Here is a 14,599-nt window from a genome sequence, read left to right on the forward strand (position 1 = left end):
TACACGTTTGTAAACATGCATGTTTAAACAAGTTACACATACATTACTTGACTTTCAACCAAAGCCGAACACGCGCTTCCCTCAACTCGCACTTTTTACGTGGTCCTCTCCCCCAGAACGCTCCTCCCGACTCCCAGTCCCACGTGCGTGCTGAGGGGCTCGCCGGTGCCCTCAGGCACTTGCCCATCTGCATCATAAATCACCACACACAAGAGTCCTCCAGGTCTCAAGAGGCTGCCATTACCCATTCCATTCAATTATAATGAGTTTTAAGAGCATTCCGGCAAGCCTCCCATTCAAATTCAAAGAAAATACTTTAAACATTTAATTACTTAGCAACTGTTCAGTTAGAACTGGCGGCTACTATTTTTGACGTTCCCAAGCCAAGAGTCAGGAGAAATTCTGCGCGCTCTACGTCAGCGCGGTGAGCGGCGGCATGTGAAAAGTTCAACTGTAATGTCAACATCTGCACGTCATCAGTATTCACACCGAGAACTCCAGGGTGAAGGAACTGGGGCTCCTTTCAGCTGTGTGCTCCTCCAGAGAAAACCCGCCACAAGGCAGGCGGCTGAGCGCGCCTCTGCCCGGTCCGCGTCCGCGCTCGCTCCGGGCGGCCCTCCGGCTCCCAGCCCGCCACCCTCTCCGGTCCTCCCCGGCCGCCGCCCTGTCCCCGCGTCCCCCTCGCCCAGATGCCGTCCCCCGCCCCGCCTCCCGGGCCCCATCCCCGCCCCCCTCGACCCCGGCCCCACGTGACGCGGAGGGACGACGGGCGCTCTTCTGGCCGCGAGCCCCGCGCTGGCAGAGAACGTCGCGGGATTCGAGAGGCGGCCACGGGCCGCTGGGTGTGGGCGGGGTGGGGCGGGGCCGCCGCCGGGACTTCGCGGGCCGGACCAGGGGCGTCGCCGCGGGCCGGGCCGGGGTTACCTACCGCTGGGCGCCCGCAGCGCCGCCGCGTCCCTCGCACGTATGGCCGCGCCCGCTGGGGCCCCGCGCCCGCCCGCCTCCGCCCCGCGCGGCGGGACCCCCGCTCGGCGCGCGCCACCCCGCGCAACCCCGTCCCCTCCTCCCAGCTCGGCCAGAAAGAGAAAATGGCGCTCGATTGGCCTCCGGAAGTGACGCGAACCCTCATTTGCATGCCGATGCAGTCAACCAATGGGAGAAGAGCATACATGGGACCCCCCCCACCCGGGGCACTGTCCCACTGGCCCCTTTGAGCCCCTGCCTTAAGCTGGACTGGAGGCTCAGTAGTGGGAATGAGGTTTTGTGTTGAAGCCCCCTCCCCTGACCCCACTCTTGCCACAGTGAACTGGCCTGCTAACCTCTCACCACATCTACAAACTCTCGTGAGAGTTTGATGTGATGACGTCACGAGGGGCGGGGCCCGTGCGTCTTTCGTCACGTGACCAATCATGTGGGTTCCCTAGAGCTTTGACTTCATTTGCATGAGGTGGGGTGGAGCTAGTGGCAGTAGCAGGAATAGGTGGCCCCGCCCACATCTCAGAGCCAATGGCAAACCAGCTGTGAGGGGAATCCTGCCCTATCATTGGAGGATAGAACTTGAGCTATCAGAACTTTGACAAGGATGCCCTTGATACATCTTGGTGAACTGACTGGATAGGGTCTCCTGACTTCGTAATTATATCCTAAGAAAATTAATTTCACACTTTTTCTTGGGAATTCTGATTTTTAAGTTAGAGCTACTGCGTGCTGTGTAGGAAAAAAGTTAATTGCATGAATTTATAAAAATTCTTAAATGGCTTAAAAGTTCACTTTTGCCCAGCTTAGTAAAAAAAAAATGTGAAGGGATAATATATTTCTAAAAATGAATGTACCATCACGTTAAAGGAGCTTTCAAAGTGCCTGTGTGTCTTCAACTGTTGAGTAAAGTGCCCAAGAGGTAAGAATAGAACCACATTGCCCTCAGGGAACTTGCAGTTTAACGGGGAGGCCTGCTGTGTAGGCAAACAACTATTTTAATTCATCACTCCTCAGTGACTACTCCAGCCCTTTCTCCCTTCACTGAAGCTGCCGAGGCAATACCTGCCCCTCCTCAACTTACTTTTCAGCACAAGACCATGTCTACTTCTTCCAGAATACCAAGACCATCAGACATGGTCTCCATCTATCTCCTCCGGCCCCACGTGCACACCTTTTCCCTAGCACCATCCTGATCACAGTATGTGTCGGTTCACCCTCAGGGCCAGCCCCTTCATTCTTGGGCCTTGTTTGCCCTGCCCGGCACCTCATTGCCCAGCCATTCAGTTCAGTTAGTCGCTCAGTCGTGTCCGACTCTTTGCAACCCCATGGGCTGGAGCATGCCAGGCCTCCCTGTCCATCACCAACTCCTGGAGCCTACTCAACTCATGTCCATTGAGTCAGTGATGCCATCCAACCTTCTCATCCTCTGTCATCCCCTTTTTCCTCCCACCTTCAATCTTTCCCAGCATCAGGGTCTTTTGAAATGAGTCAGTTCTTCGCATCAGGTAACCAAAGTATTGGAGTTTCAGCTTCAGCAGTCCTTCCAATGAGTATTCAGGACTGATTCCATCCTTTAGGATGGACTGGTTGGATCTTCTTGCAGTCCAAGGGACTCTCAAGAGTCTTCTCCAACACAACAGTTCAAAAGCATCAATTCTTCAGCGCTCAGCTTTCTTTATAGTCCAACTCTCACATCCATGCATGACTACTGGAAAAACCACAGCCTTAACTAGATGGACCTTTGTTAGCATTCCTCTCCCCTAATTTCAGCTTCTCTCATTAACTTCTGCTCAGTTTAACCCAATGACTAAAAACATAAGAGGCACTAAGTAAATGTATAAATTAATTTTAAAATGTTCTTGGGTGCTGGGTTGATATTACTCAACCACAGTTTGTTTTTTCTCTACAAGAATCCAAGCCATAATTGAAGGAGAATTTGCTCTTTATAGTTATTTATGAATTATGATTTGATAATGAATCACAGCAGTAAATGGGTATGATGTCCCTATACATCTTTCTTGAAGAAATGGGTGGGATGAAAAATTACAGCCTCCCGGTTACCCTTGACACAGACCACAGGGCTCCAGTGGAAGGATTGTATCACATTTCTCCAAATGTCTTGCTGCTTCCACTCCTCACTGTGTGCTCTCTTGCGCCACCCTCACCCACGTCTAAGAGCCAACAGGAAATTACAGGTATCCCTTGACCACCAGGGCTTCCCTGGTGGCCCAGCTGGTAAAGAATCCGCCTGCAATGTGGGATACCTGGGTTCAGTCCCTGGGTTGGGAAGATCCTCTGGAGAAGGGAAAGGCTACCCACTCCAGTATTCTGGTCTGGAGAATTCCATGGACTGTATAGTCCATGGGGTCACAAAGAGTCAGACATGACTGAGCGACTTTACTTGGCCACCAGTGACCTTCTAACTGTTAAAGCCAAGAACAGATTTTAGTCCTCATCTTCCCTTTCCTGAAGCTTTTCCCTCACAACATGACCTCTAATCTTCTTCACCCTAGCTAATTAGTCCTCACACCTTTTCTAGCTTCCCCTTCTCAGCAAAAGCATCACAGAGTCGGACACGAGAGTCAACTGTACCCCTTCTCTCCCCTTCTCTCTTATCACTTCTATCCTTGAATATTTGCCCCATAATTCCTCCCATTTTTGTCCACGTTCATCACCATGTCCTGTGTGCCAGGCATTGTTCCAGATACTGGAACCCCCATCCCTTTCAGTCATCACTCTCCGTCCTCTCCCTTGTTAATCTCAATGGCAGATTCAAATTTCATTATTTCCATTCCAGTGTATCCACCTCTCTCCTGAGTTCTGGCTGCCAACTGGGCAGCTCTACTTGGGTGCGCCACCCACACCGCAGATTCCAGGTGCTCAAGGCCGAGCCATCACCCCTCCTCCACAGTCCCTCCAACAGTAAGCAGTGTGCTTACCTAGCCTTCATTTTTCCCATCTCCAGTTCTCTAACTTTACGTCCTAAAGCTCCTCTCCTGTAGCCCTCCTACCACGTGTGCCTCTCCTGGTGGGAACACTTGCACAGCTCAGGCACACCTCTGACCTCCAGCTCAGGCATCTCTGGGAAGCCCTCCAGTCAGCCACCTTAGAGATCTAGCAAAAGCAAGTCTGACCCTGTTGCTTCCATTCTTCCCTTCAGCCATTCCAACAGTTGCTCAGCTTGAACACAAGCTCTCTGGTGCTGACCATCCCCAGCCCATCTCCCACTCACACAAACACTGCACAGTATTTGTTCATGGGATTTCTTCCTTTTCCACAACCTGAACTGATTTCTATTTCATTGCCATTCAAGGCTAAGTTCTGCTGGCTTCTCTTCCAAGATCTTCCTGACCACCAGCACTGAACACGTACATGTGGCAAGATGTGATGGGTTCCTCTTGATATTCGCAGAACAGTCCATGTGTATCTATCACTTCACTGTGTGATCCTCATTTGCTAATGTATCTGTCTCTCTCAGGGATTGCTGTACCAACAGGGACCATGTCTCCTGGTCATCACTGTATCCCTGATGCCTAGGTTACTTTAATACAGTTTGTAATAATATTTTGATAAACATAATAAACCTTTAATAAATGTTGAATGAACTCATTTTTCTCCCAACACCTTATAAAAATTTTGGAACATACTGAATAGTTGAAATAAATGTACAGTGAACACCATCACCTAGATCTTACAATTAACAATTTTGCTGTATTTGCTATATCACTCAGCTATCCAGCTATTCATCTTTTTCAATTTTTTTATTGAAGCATAGTTGATTTACAATGTTTGTAAAGCAAAGTTGATTTACAAGGTTACAAAATTTACAAGGAATCTCTGCTTTACAGCAAAGTGTTAAACACATATAGACATTCTTTTTTACATACTTTTCCATTATGGTTTATCATAGGGTATTGAATATAGTTCTCTGTGCTATATAGTAGAAACTTGTTGTTTATCCATCCTATATGCTGCTAAGTCGCTTCAGTCGTGTCCGACTCTGTGCGACCCTATAGACGGCAGCCCACCAGGCTCCGCCGTCCCTGGGATTCTCCAGGCAAGAATACTGGAGTGGATTGCCGTTTCCTTCTCCAATGCATGAAAGGGAAAAGTGAAAGTGAAGTCACTCAGTCGTCCGACTCTTAGCGACTCCATGGACTGTAGCCTACCAGGCTCCTCCATCCATGGGATTTTCCAGGCAAGAGTACTGGAGTGGGGTGCCATTGCCTTCTCCAATCCATCCTATATATAATAGTTTATATCTGCTAGTTCCAAACTCCCAGTCCCTCCCTCCCCCACCCCCACCCCCTGGACAGCCACAATTCTGTTCTCTACCTGTGAGTTTGTTTCTGTTTTGTAGATAAGTTCATTTGTGCCATATTTTAGATTCTACATATAAGTGATAACACATGGTACTTGTCTCTTTCTGACTTACTTCACTTAATAAAACCTCTAGTTGCATCCATGTTGCTGCAGATGGCATTATTTCATTCTTTTTTTATGGCTAAGTAGTTTTCCATTTCATATATTCCATTTCTTCTTTATCCATTCATCAGTCGATGGACATTTATGTTGTTTTCATGCTATTGTGAATCAACTTTTCATCTCTTGTACCATCTTTTTTTTATGCCCTCAAAGGAAGTTGCAGATGTTGGTCTACTGTGTCCCTAAACACTTCAGCACGCATGGATATGTTACAAATGACGTTTAAAACTACAATCAACAGCTTTGATGTTGAAAGGACTGTCCCTCCCCATGACAGAGGAATGAGCAATATGACCCAGAGGGACTCAGTCATCAAATCATTCAAAATCAGAAGTTAGACCTGAGGGCATATATGCTGGACATGTCACAGCACAAGCAAGTTTGTTCTGCTTCTTCTCAACCTACTTGGTGTTAGTACAAGTACCAAATGCTTTGCTTTTAGTTGTTCAGTTGGGTCTAAACAGCCTGTGCCGGACTTTTTCTACACTCTTATCTGATTCTCTCTATAATCAGCATCAGCTTTTGTAAAAATAATTGTCCACCACAAAAACAGCAATCTGAGTAACCACGGAGCCCCAGAGCCTGACATGTCAGCCCACAGGGGGAGCCCTTTGGGAGGGTGCTACCTTGAGGGTCCCAACTTCCAGATAAAAGTGAAACATCATATATATATATATATATATATATATATATATATATATATATATATATAAATATATAAAGTGTTTTCCTCTGGGCAGACCCAGCCCCACATCAGGGGACACACCTTTGCAAGCAGAGTGGGCTGGATTTCCAAGTCACATAGGCAACTGTACCTGGCAATGCACAAAGAGACAACTGTACACACGCTCATCTAAATAAAATACATCTCTAAGGTTCATCCAAATCCACTGACATTTCTATGGAAAGATATTCTTTGTGAACACCTTAGATGTGATCTTGCCTTTCTCACCTTTGTTCTACATTTATTTGTGTCTGCTAGACACCAAGGAGACAGTAATGAGCAGAAAACAGAAGAAACTCAGTCCCTGCTTTCATAGAGCTTAGAGAACCATGAGGGAGATCGTCATTAGTGAAATAAGAACACAGTGAAATTTTAATTATAACCTGAGCAAATGCTCCTGAAGAAGGTAGACTCTCTAAGCATCCACATCCCAGAGACCTGATCTGGAGGTGCATTCTTGACAGAGTGGCAACCTGAAGTCAGAAGGACAAGTCGGCACGAGTGGGTCAAGGCAGCAAGAGGTGGTGAGGGGAGACGACTGCAGACAGTGGGAACAGCCCTGCGAAGTCCTTCCCTTCACTGTACTTCCAGGCTGTCCTCCAACTGTTTCTTTCTGCTTCTCAGGTTCCCCAGAATTATGTCTCACAAGCTGTTTTAATCAAATTAATCCTGCCTTAATGGAGAAATAGCAAAACATTATTAGGAATTTCTGATCTCCTAGTGGCATTTTTAAGTTTTTTATTACAAGAGAGATATAAGTATTTTTAGGGGGAAAAAGTCATCATTTAAAAATTGGTTTACACATACTTATTCCCAAACTGATAAATAAATCATCATAAAAGGTAGTGAAGGGGAAGAAGAATTAATATATAATTTTCAAGAAGCATAGAGATGTTCCTGTCTCATTTCACAGATGAGGAAACAGCAGCTCAGAGAGATTAAGGAGGTATCTGAATTCACACCCCCAACTGCATGCAGAGACAGACCTTCCAACTCTTCATTTTTGGTTTTCTCATTTTTCTGCATGAGTGCCCACAGGTATTGACAACCACCCATGAACATCTGAACCCTCGAGGCAAGCACAGTATAGCCTCACCTGAGCCAGCAAGTTTGCATTGAAGGCTTCTAAACCTCTTTTCTGGTCATCTTCTTCTTCCATATCTAATTTAGCTTCACTTTCTGGGTTTTACACAAGTTCAGAACCATCAATAGACGACACTTGGACTTCACCTACCAAGCCATTTCCCCATGTTCTCCCCACTATGATTGAAACAGCTTTTATGGCTGGACATGCCTCTCCACTCCTGCCTTTGTCACTGTCTTTTCTTTCATGAAGTGCTGGTTCCAAACAGCTGAAAATGGAGGTGATTTTTGTTCATTTACATATCAGGACATGCTCTGAATTTCTTTTAAAGAGCCACGGGAAAAAATGATTTCCGAATTGTTTAGAGGAAAAGTTTATGTTTGCATTTTAAAATAAAACCTCAGTGAAGCTCACTTTGAGAACTCACTCTGAACCCCAACAAGGCAGATGGCTCTCCAGGGGACATACTCAGGTTCTCAAGTGCTCTGCAGAGCACCCTGGCAGGTGCAAATGAAATAGCAGGCAGTTAAGGAAGCTTTGAAAGTAGACATTTACAAAAATTCAAACTATATATTTTATATAGAAAACAAAACAGTATAGTACCTAATTCAGAATTTCTCCTTTATCAAAACTGTCATCTTAATAAATTTCACTCTTTTCCTGTAAAGGCAGAATGCTCATCATTCTTCTAATAGGCACAAGGCTTAAAACTTAGCCTTTTAAGATAAAAGCAATTTTCTCATATCTCTTTCCAACATTAAGTGCATCACACACAAGCTTGTCTGCACAATGCAGTATAATGTTTACATGTGTTCTCTATTCATTTCTTTTTGTTTCCTTAGTGGTCTCCTCCTTTCCTTCTCTTTTGGGTTTTACTGTCCTTTATCTAACTCAAATTGTAAAGTCAGAAGTAAAATTTTTGTCTGGCCTTGCCCTGCTACACTGCTAATGCTCAGGAATCATAAATGGGAACCAATACTGTCTGCCCAGTGCGTGGTCTAGGTTTGCACTAACTCTTGGCCATCCTGGGGTACAGCTGCACCCCCGATGGTAGCTGCAGGAGGTGAGGATCAGCTACCAATGGAGCCCTGTTTTGATGTTCTGATAATACTGACCTCCAGCTTTCAGAGGGGTCTCTGTGGTCCCAGGAGTCATAGCCACTGTCAACAGCAGTCCCTGGTTCCCCTGCCCCTCTCTCCAAGCCCAGACAGACGCCCACCAGGGCCCCTCCCTGGTCTCCCCTATTAAAATAACAAGCAACCCAGTTTAAAAAATAGGCAGAGGACCCCCAACAGACATTTTTCCAGAGAAGACACACACATAACCAACAGGCACCTGAGAAGATGCTCAGTGTCATGAGAGAAATGCAAACGAAACTGAGATGTCATCTCAGCACCTGTCAGAATGGCTACTGTCAAAAAGACAGTAACAACTGTTGGTGAGGATGTGAAGAAAAGGGTACTCTCATGGACTGCTGGTCGGAACGTAAATTGGTGCAGTCTATATGGAAATTCTTTCTCAAACTGAAAACAGAACCACCATAAGATCCAGCAGTCTCTCTAGTGGAATTCAGAAGGAGAGTTGAGTGGAGGGCTCCTGGCTTGTGGTTCTCAGACCGAGAGAAGGCAAATGGATGTTTTGTTTGCAATCGTCAGTTCAGAAGGACCACACCACCCGGTCCTTCGGCGCGTTCCCTCCCAGGGCGAAAGATCCAGTCCCTTCAAAGTCGCTCAGGAGTCTGGCCCGAGCACCAGAGACTGGGTTCACACCTGCCGGGTTCTAGCAGGCGGTCCGGTCCCGGTCCCGCAACGCAGGAAACCATTTTCTAGATTTTCTTTTAAACAAGGAACCTTGCTTCCACGTTCTGCTTTACAAGCTTGCAGAACGTTGGGCTGTCTTCCCGCCGACAGTTGGTGGAGCGAGCGGGACCCGGCCTGGCGGGAACTGCGACCTCGCGGCGCGAGAAACCGGGAGAAGGTTCCCCGCCGGCTACCCGCCGCCCCCGGTCCCGGGTCAGAGACGTCTCTTCCCGACACCGCGCCCCCTCCCGCCCCCCAACCCTCTCCAGGCTAAAGGGAAGCTCTGCTCCCGCCTCAAAGCTTCTGGAGGAGACTGCCCGCGGCCTGGGGAGGGGGAAGCGGGGGTCGCCCGCGCCGCGAGCTCCAGGCCGGCGCTGCAGGTGGAAAGAGCGGGACGAGGGACTGGGGCGAAGCTCTCCCACTTGGCTCGGCAGCTGGAGTGGTTTCCTCCTCAGTCCTTGGAGCCGACGAGGCTTCAGGGTTTCCGCCCTTCAATCCAGTTGTACTGCGACCCCGGCCCGGGGCGCGGGAGAGTACGGACGGCCGCCAGGCCGCAGGCAGACCCCGTCCTGAGAGCCGGGCGGGGCGCAAGCCACGGAGCGGGGACACCCGGCTGGCAGCACCTCCTCGCGCAAGACCCGGCGCTGCCTGGGCGCCCGGCGGAGGGGCGGCCGGGGCTGCCCCCCGACCCAGACGCGACACGGAGGTCCGCGCGCGCCTCCAGGCCCCGAGCCCGAGTCGCGACGCAGGTGTGCCTTGGTCACTCCGCGGCGGCCCGCGCCTCCCCGAGCCGGCCTGTGGTGCCCACGCGGGCTCCGCTCCACGTGTGCGGAGGGTCAGCGCGCGACCCCCGGGGAGCAGGGGAGAAGGGCGAAGGGCGCTCCCCGGGGGGATCCTCCCGGAGATGCTCGGTGGGTCACAGCACCTGCACCCGGGCCGGCAGCGCCGTGTCTCCGGGGAGCTCTGTAGAAACGTAGATGCTCGGGCCTCAGGCCTGCGACCCCAGAGAGGTGGTCGGCCGCGTCCGGTGTTACAGGACCCCGGGGTGTACACTGAAGCTTGGAAAAGGCTGACCTACCTGACGAAGTAACAGACGCTGATGGAGATCCTTAGCTTGAGACGCCTGGACTCAGTCCCCGTTTCCGCAGCAGTTTAGCAGAGAAAGAGTTCACCGACGTGCTCACGAGGCTGGTTCGAGGGTTTCACTAGGTCAGCTCTTGCCAATTGCTCGTGATTAGCATGGACTCCAGGCGTCTTCTAGGGGCTCCAGCAGCCCCCAGGGGTGGACTGTCCCGCAGGACCCGAGCGGGCTTCAGCGTCTGCGGGAGGCGGGGAGGGGGGCGCTGCCTGTTGCCTTCTTGGGGCGCTAAGCACCCGCCGGCAGGAGCCGGGTCGGCCTGTTTCCCTGTTTATAAGATGAGGACTGAGCTTGCAAGCCTGCACCTTTCTGCGCCCCTCCGCTCCCCTCTCACCCTCCTGCCTTTTTCCATCCCTGAATTTCTCCACTGCCCCGGGACACACGCTCCTGTCGCATGCTGGAAAGGACCCCAGAGACAAAAGGAAGGCAACAACCCCCATAGGTAGCCAGAAAATAGCCTGCCCACCGGGGCACCTGCAGGTCAGGTGTGTAAAAGGATGTGCAGTTCCCAACTGAAGTCTCCCTCTTCCCATGATGGGCTCCTCTCCGCAGATAAGGAGGTGCAGCAGAGGTTGGGACCGTGGGCTGCCTCCGGCTGTACCATTTTCCTGCTCATCAACAGCGTGCAAGTGTTCACATTTCTCCACATCCTCGCCAACGCTTGTAATTTTTTAAATAGTAGCCATCCTAACGGATGAGTTGAGTAGTTTTGATTTATTGTTCAGCATTTCCCTAATGATTAGTGCCGTTGAGCATTCTTTTCACATGGTTACTGGCCATTTGTACATCTCTGGAGAGAATTCTACTTAAGTTCCTTCACCTGTTTTTGAATTGTGTTTTGTTGTCACTTGTGTTGTAAGCATTATCTATTTTAGATTTTAATTCCTTATCAGACATATGATTTGCAAGTATTATCTCCCATTCTGTGGACTGCCTTTTTATTTCATTGATAGTGTCTTGACACAAAACATTTTCACGAAGTCCAACTTGCCTGTTTCCTTATGTTGCCTATGCCTTTTGTATCATATCCAAGAAATCATTGCCAAACTGAGTGTTTTGAAGCTCTAGTCCTACGTTTTCTTTTAAAAGTTTTAGTGTTAAGTCTTTGTATGGCTTGTGGGATCTTAGTTCCCCAATCAGGGGTTGAACCCATGCCTTTGGCAGTGGAAGCATGGAGTCCCAATCACTGGACTGCCAGAGAATGCTCTATAGCACTAAGTCTTACATTTAGGTCTTCAATACACCTGACCTGTCTCCTGAGAAATCTGTATGCTGGTCAAGAAGTAAGTTAGAACTGGACATGGCACAACAGACCGGCTCAAAATTGGGAAAGGAGTACAAGACTGTATAATGTCACTCTGCTCATTTAACTTACATGCAGGGTACATCAAGAGAAATGCCAGGCTGGATGAATCACAAGCTGGAATCAATTTTGCCAGGAGAAATACCAACAACTTCAGATATGCAGATAATAACACTCTATTGGCAGCAAGTGAAGAGCAACTAAAGAGCCTCTTGATGAGGGTGAAAAAAGACAGTGAAACAGCTGGCTTGAAACTCAAGATTCAAAAAAAAAAAAAGCCCATGGCATCCCGCCCCATCACTTCATGGCAAATAGAAGGGGAAAAAGTGAGAGATGTTACTTTCTTGGCCTCCAAAATCATTGTGGTGATTGCAGTCATGAAATTAGGACGTTTGCTCCTTGAAAGGAAAGCTGACAAACCTAGACAGTGTAATAAAGAGCAGAGACATCACTTTGCCAACAAAGGTTCATAGAGTCAAAGCTATGGTTTTTCTAGTAGTCAAGTAAGGATGTGAGAGCTGGACCATAAAGAAGCCTGACAGCTGAAGAACTAACGCTTTCAAATTGTGGTGCTAGATTCTTGAAAGTCCTTTGGACAGCAAGGAGCTCAAACCAGTCAATCCTAAAGGAAATCAACCCTGAATATTCACCAGGACTGATGCTGAACCCTCAATACTTTGGCCACCAGATGCAAAGAGCTGACTCATTGGAAAAGACCCTGATGCTGGGAAAGATTGAGGGCAAGAGGAGAAGAGAATGGCAGAGGTTGAGATGGTTAGATAGCATCACTGACTCAATGGATATGAATTTGAGTAAACTCGGGGAGATAGTGTAGGACAGAGGAGACTAGTGTGCTGCAGTCCACGGGGTTGCAAGAGCTGGACATGACTTAGCGACTGAACAAACAAAATGTCCAACTTTTTTTTTTTTTCCTGTTTTGGTCATGGCACTTGGTATGCAGGATCTTAGTTCCCTGACCAGGGAATTAAACCCCTGCCCCCTGCATTGAAGTATGGAGTCTTAACCACAGGACTGCCAAAGAAGTCCCCCCACCTTCACACTTTCGTATGTGGTATCTAGCTTTCCCAGCATCATTTACTGAGACTTCCCTTTCTCCATTGTTTCCTTTGTCCACTAAACGATCTTGGCACCTTTGTCAAAAATCATCTGGCCATTTATGTGATGGTTCATTTCTGGGCTCTCTATTCTATTCCATTAGTCTATATGTCTGTCTTAAAGCCAACAGCACAGTTTTGATTGCTGTTGTTTTTGCAGTAAGTTTCAAACTGGAAAATGAAAGTCATCCAGTTTAATTCCTTTTTCAGGATTGTGTTGGCTGCTCAGAATCCCCTGAGATTCCTTATGTAATTTAGTATGAGCTTGACAATTCCTAGAGGAAAAAAAAAAAAAAATCAAGATTTTGACAGTGACTGCACTGATCTGTAGAGTGCTTTGAGTAATACTGATGTTTTCATAAGTCCTCCAATCAGTTAATTTCTTTCAGCATGTTTTGTAGTTTTCATTGTACAAGTGTTTCTCATTTATGCTTAACTCCTAAGTATTTTTTTTTTGGCGGTAATGTAAATATAATTATTGTAGTATCACGTTTTGGGGGGCTTTTGGCCATACTGTATGGCTTGTGGGATCTTAGTTCTCCAACATGGATTGAACCTAGACCCCAGCAGCAAAAGTGCAGAGTCCTAACCGCTAGACTGTCAGGGAATTCCCTGTAATCACTTTCAGATCATTCATTGATCATGTATAGAAATGTGACAGCTTCTTGTGTGCTGACTTTTAATCTTGCTACTTTTATAGCCCTACTTTTCTAGGGCTCATTTATTAGATCTAACAGCTTTTCTTTGGTGTGGTATCTTTAAGATAGTCTACATATAAGACCATATCATCTGCAAACAGATCATTTACTTTTCCCTCTCTAATTTGTAGGCCTTTTCTTTTTCCTGCCTAATTGCTCTGGCTGGAAATTTCAGGACTATGTTGAACAGAAATGGTTTAAGCAGACAGGCATCTTTGTCTTGCTGCTGACCTTAGATGAAAAGCTTTCGGTCTTTCACCACTGGGTAGTTTGCTATGGATTTTCTCATATAGATTTTATATTAACGCAGTCTCCTTCTATTTCTATTTTGTTGAGTGTTTTTTCAAGACAGGTGTTGAATTTTGGTTTTTTTTGCATCATTTGAGATCATCATGTGGTTTTTCCTTATCACTTTGTTGATGTGGCATGTAACACTGATGACTATCATGTGTTGAACTTTTGCATTCCAGGGATATATCCCACTAGGTCATGGTGTTCAATCCTCTTGATATGCTGCTGAATCCTGTTTGCTAGTATTTTGTTGATGATTTTCACATCAATGCTCATAAAGGATACTGGATTTCACTTTTCTTTCTTTGTAGTGTCTGTGTGGCTTTGGTGTTAGAGTTATACTGGCCTTTTAGAATAATTTGCTAAGTGTTCTCTCCTCATTTTGGGGGGAGAATAGTTAGCATACTATTATGAGCTCTGTTACATGGACTGCCCTACCAGGTTTTGACAGTTACATGCCTAGAATTCAGGCAGGATTTCACAATTTTTCTTCTCACTTCTCAATGGTTCTTCCTCCACTTTTGCTTTTCTGGTCACTAAAACACTCACACACCACTGCTGGTGGCTTTGTGACCAAGATTCATGTGTATCTGATATAATCTGCTTTGAAGATCCAGTAGTTGAGCATGGGAGCCAGATGGGGACAGTGACTCCTCCCGAGCTTCCTTGGTCCCAGAAACGTGTGACACAGGCATCCAGCCCGCAAGCCAGTTTGCAAGTCGTGGGCCTGAGCAGGAACCGACACCAGCAGCTCAACATCTGCAAATGGAAGGGCCAGTCTACACAACACGGACACCAACACCACGCCCACCGTGATGATGTGTTTGGTTGCTCTTTATGCAGCTCTCAGCCCACCCAGAACACGTGTCACCTACAGGGGCCTCTCCCCACTGCATTTCACTGACTCATTTCTGCAGAACCCGCATCAAGTGCTTCTCCAAAGCCAGTGCATGGGCCGTCTGCACAGAGTGGAGACAGAGGGGA

General features: G+C 47.6%; 1 protein-coding gene across 8 annotated transcripts in view; it reads right to left on the reverse strand.

The window, feature by feature from the left end:
- The window catches only part of ADNP2 (ADNP homeobox 2), a 35,689-nt gene extending 34,252 nt beyond the window's left edge, over positions 1-1,437 (reverse strand). Inside the window, exon 1 of one of the 8 annotated variants that reach the window (XM_081563082.1) lies at positions 1,320-1,437. In XM_081563082.1, coding sequence (XP_081419208.1) covers positions 1,320-1,411 — 92 coding nt within the window. In that variant the 5' untranslated portion in view covers positions 1,412-1,437. Of the gene's footprint in view, positions 1-42; positions 698-749; positions 851-928; positions 1,118-1,222 lie in introns of those variants that run through there. The other 7 variants (XM_081563089.1, XM_081563085.1, XM_081563084.1 and 4 more) reach the window with 7 other exon arrangements.
- Between the last annotated feature and the right edge of the window lie 13,162 nt (positions 1,438-14,599).

The sequence above is a fragment of the Giraffa tippelskirchi genome, chromosome 14, assembly GCF_054371585.1.
Source record: "Giraffa tippelskirchi isolate mGirTip1 chromosome 14, T2T-mGirTip1v1.2.pri, whole genome shotgun sequence".
NCBI lineage: Eukaryota > Metazoa > Chordata > Mammalia > Artiodactyla > Giraffidae > Giraffa > Giraffa tippelskirchi.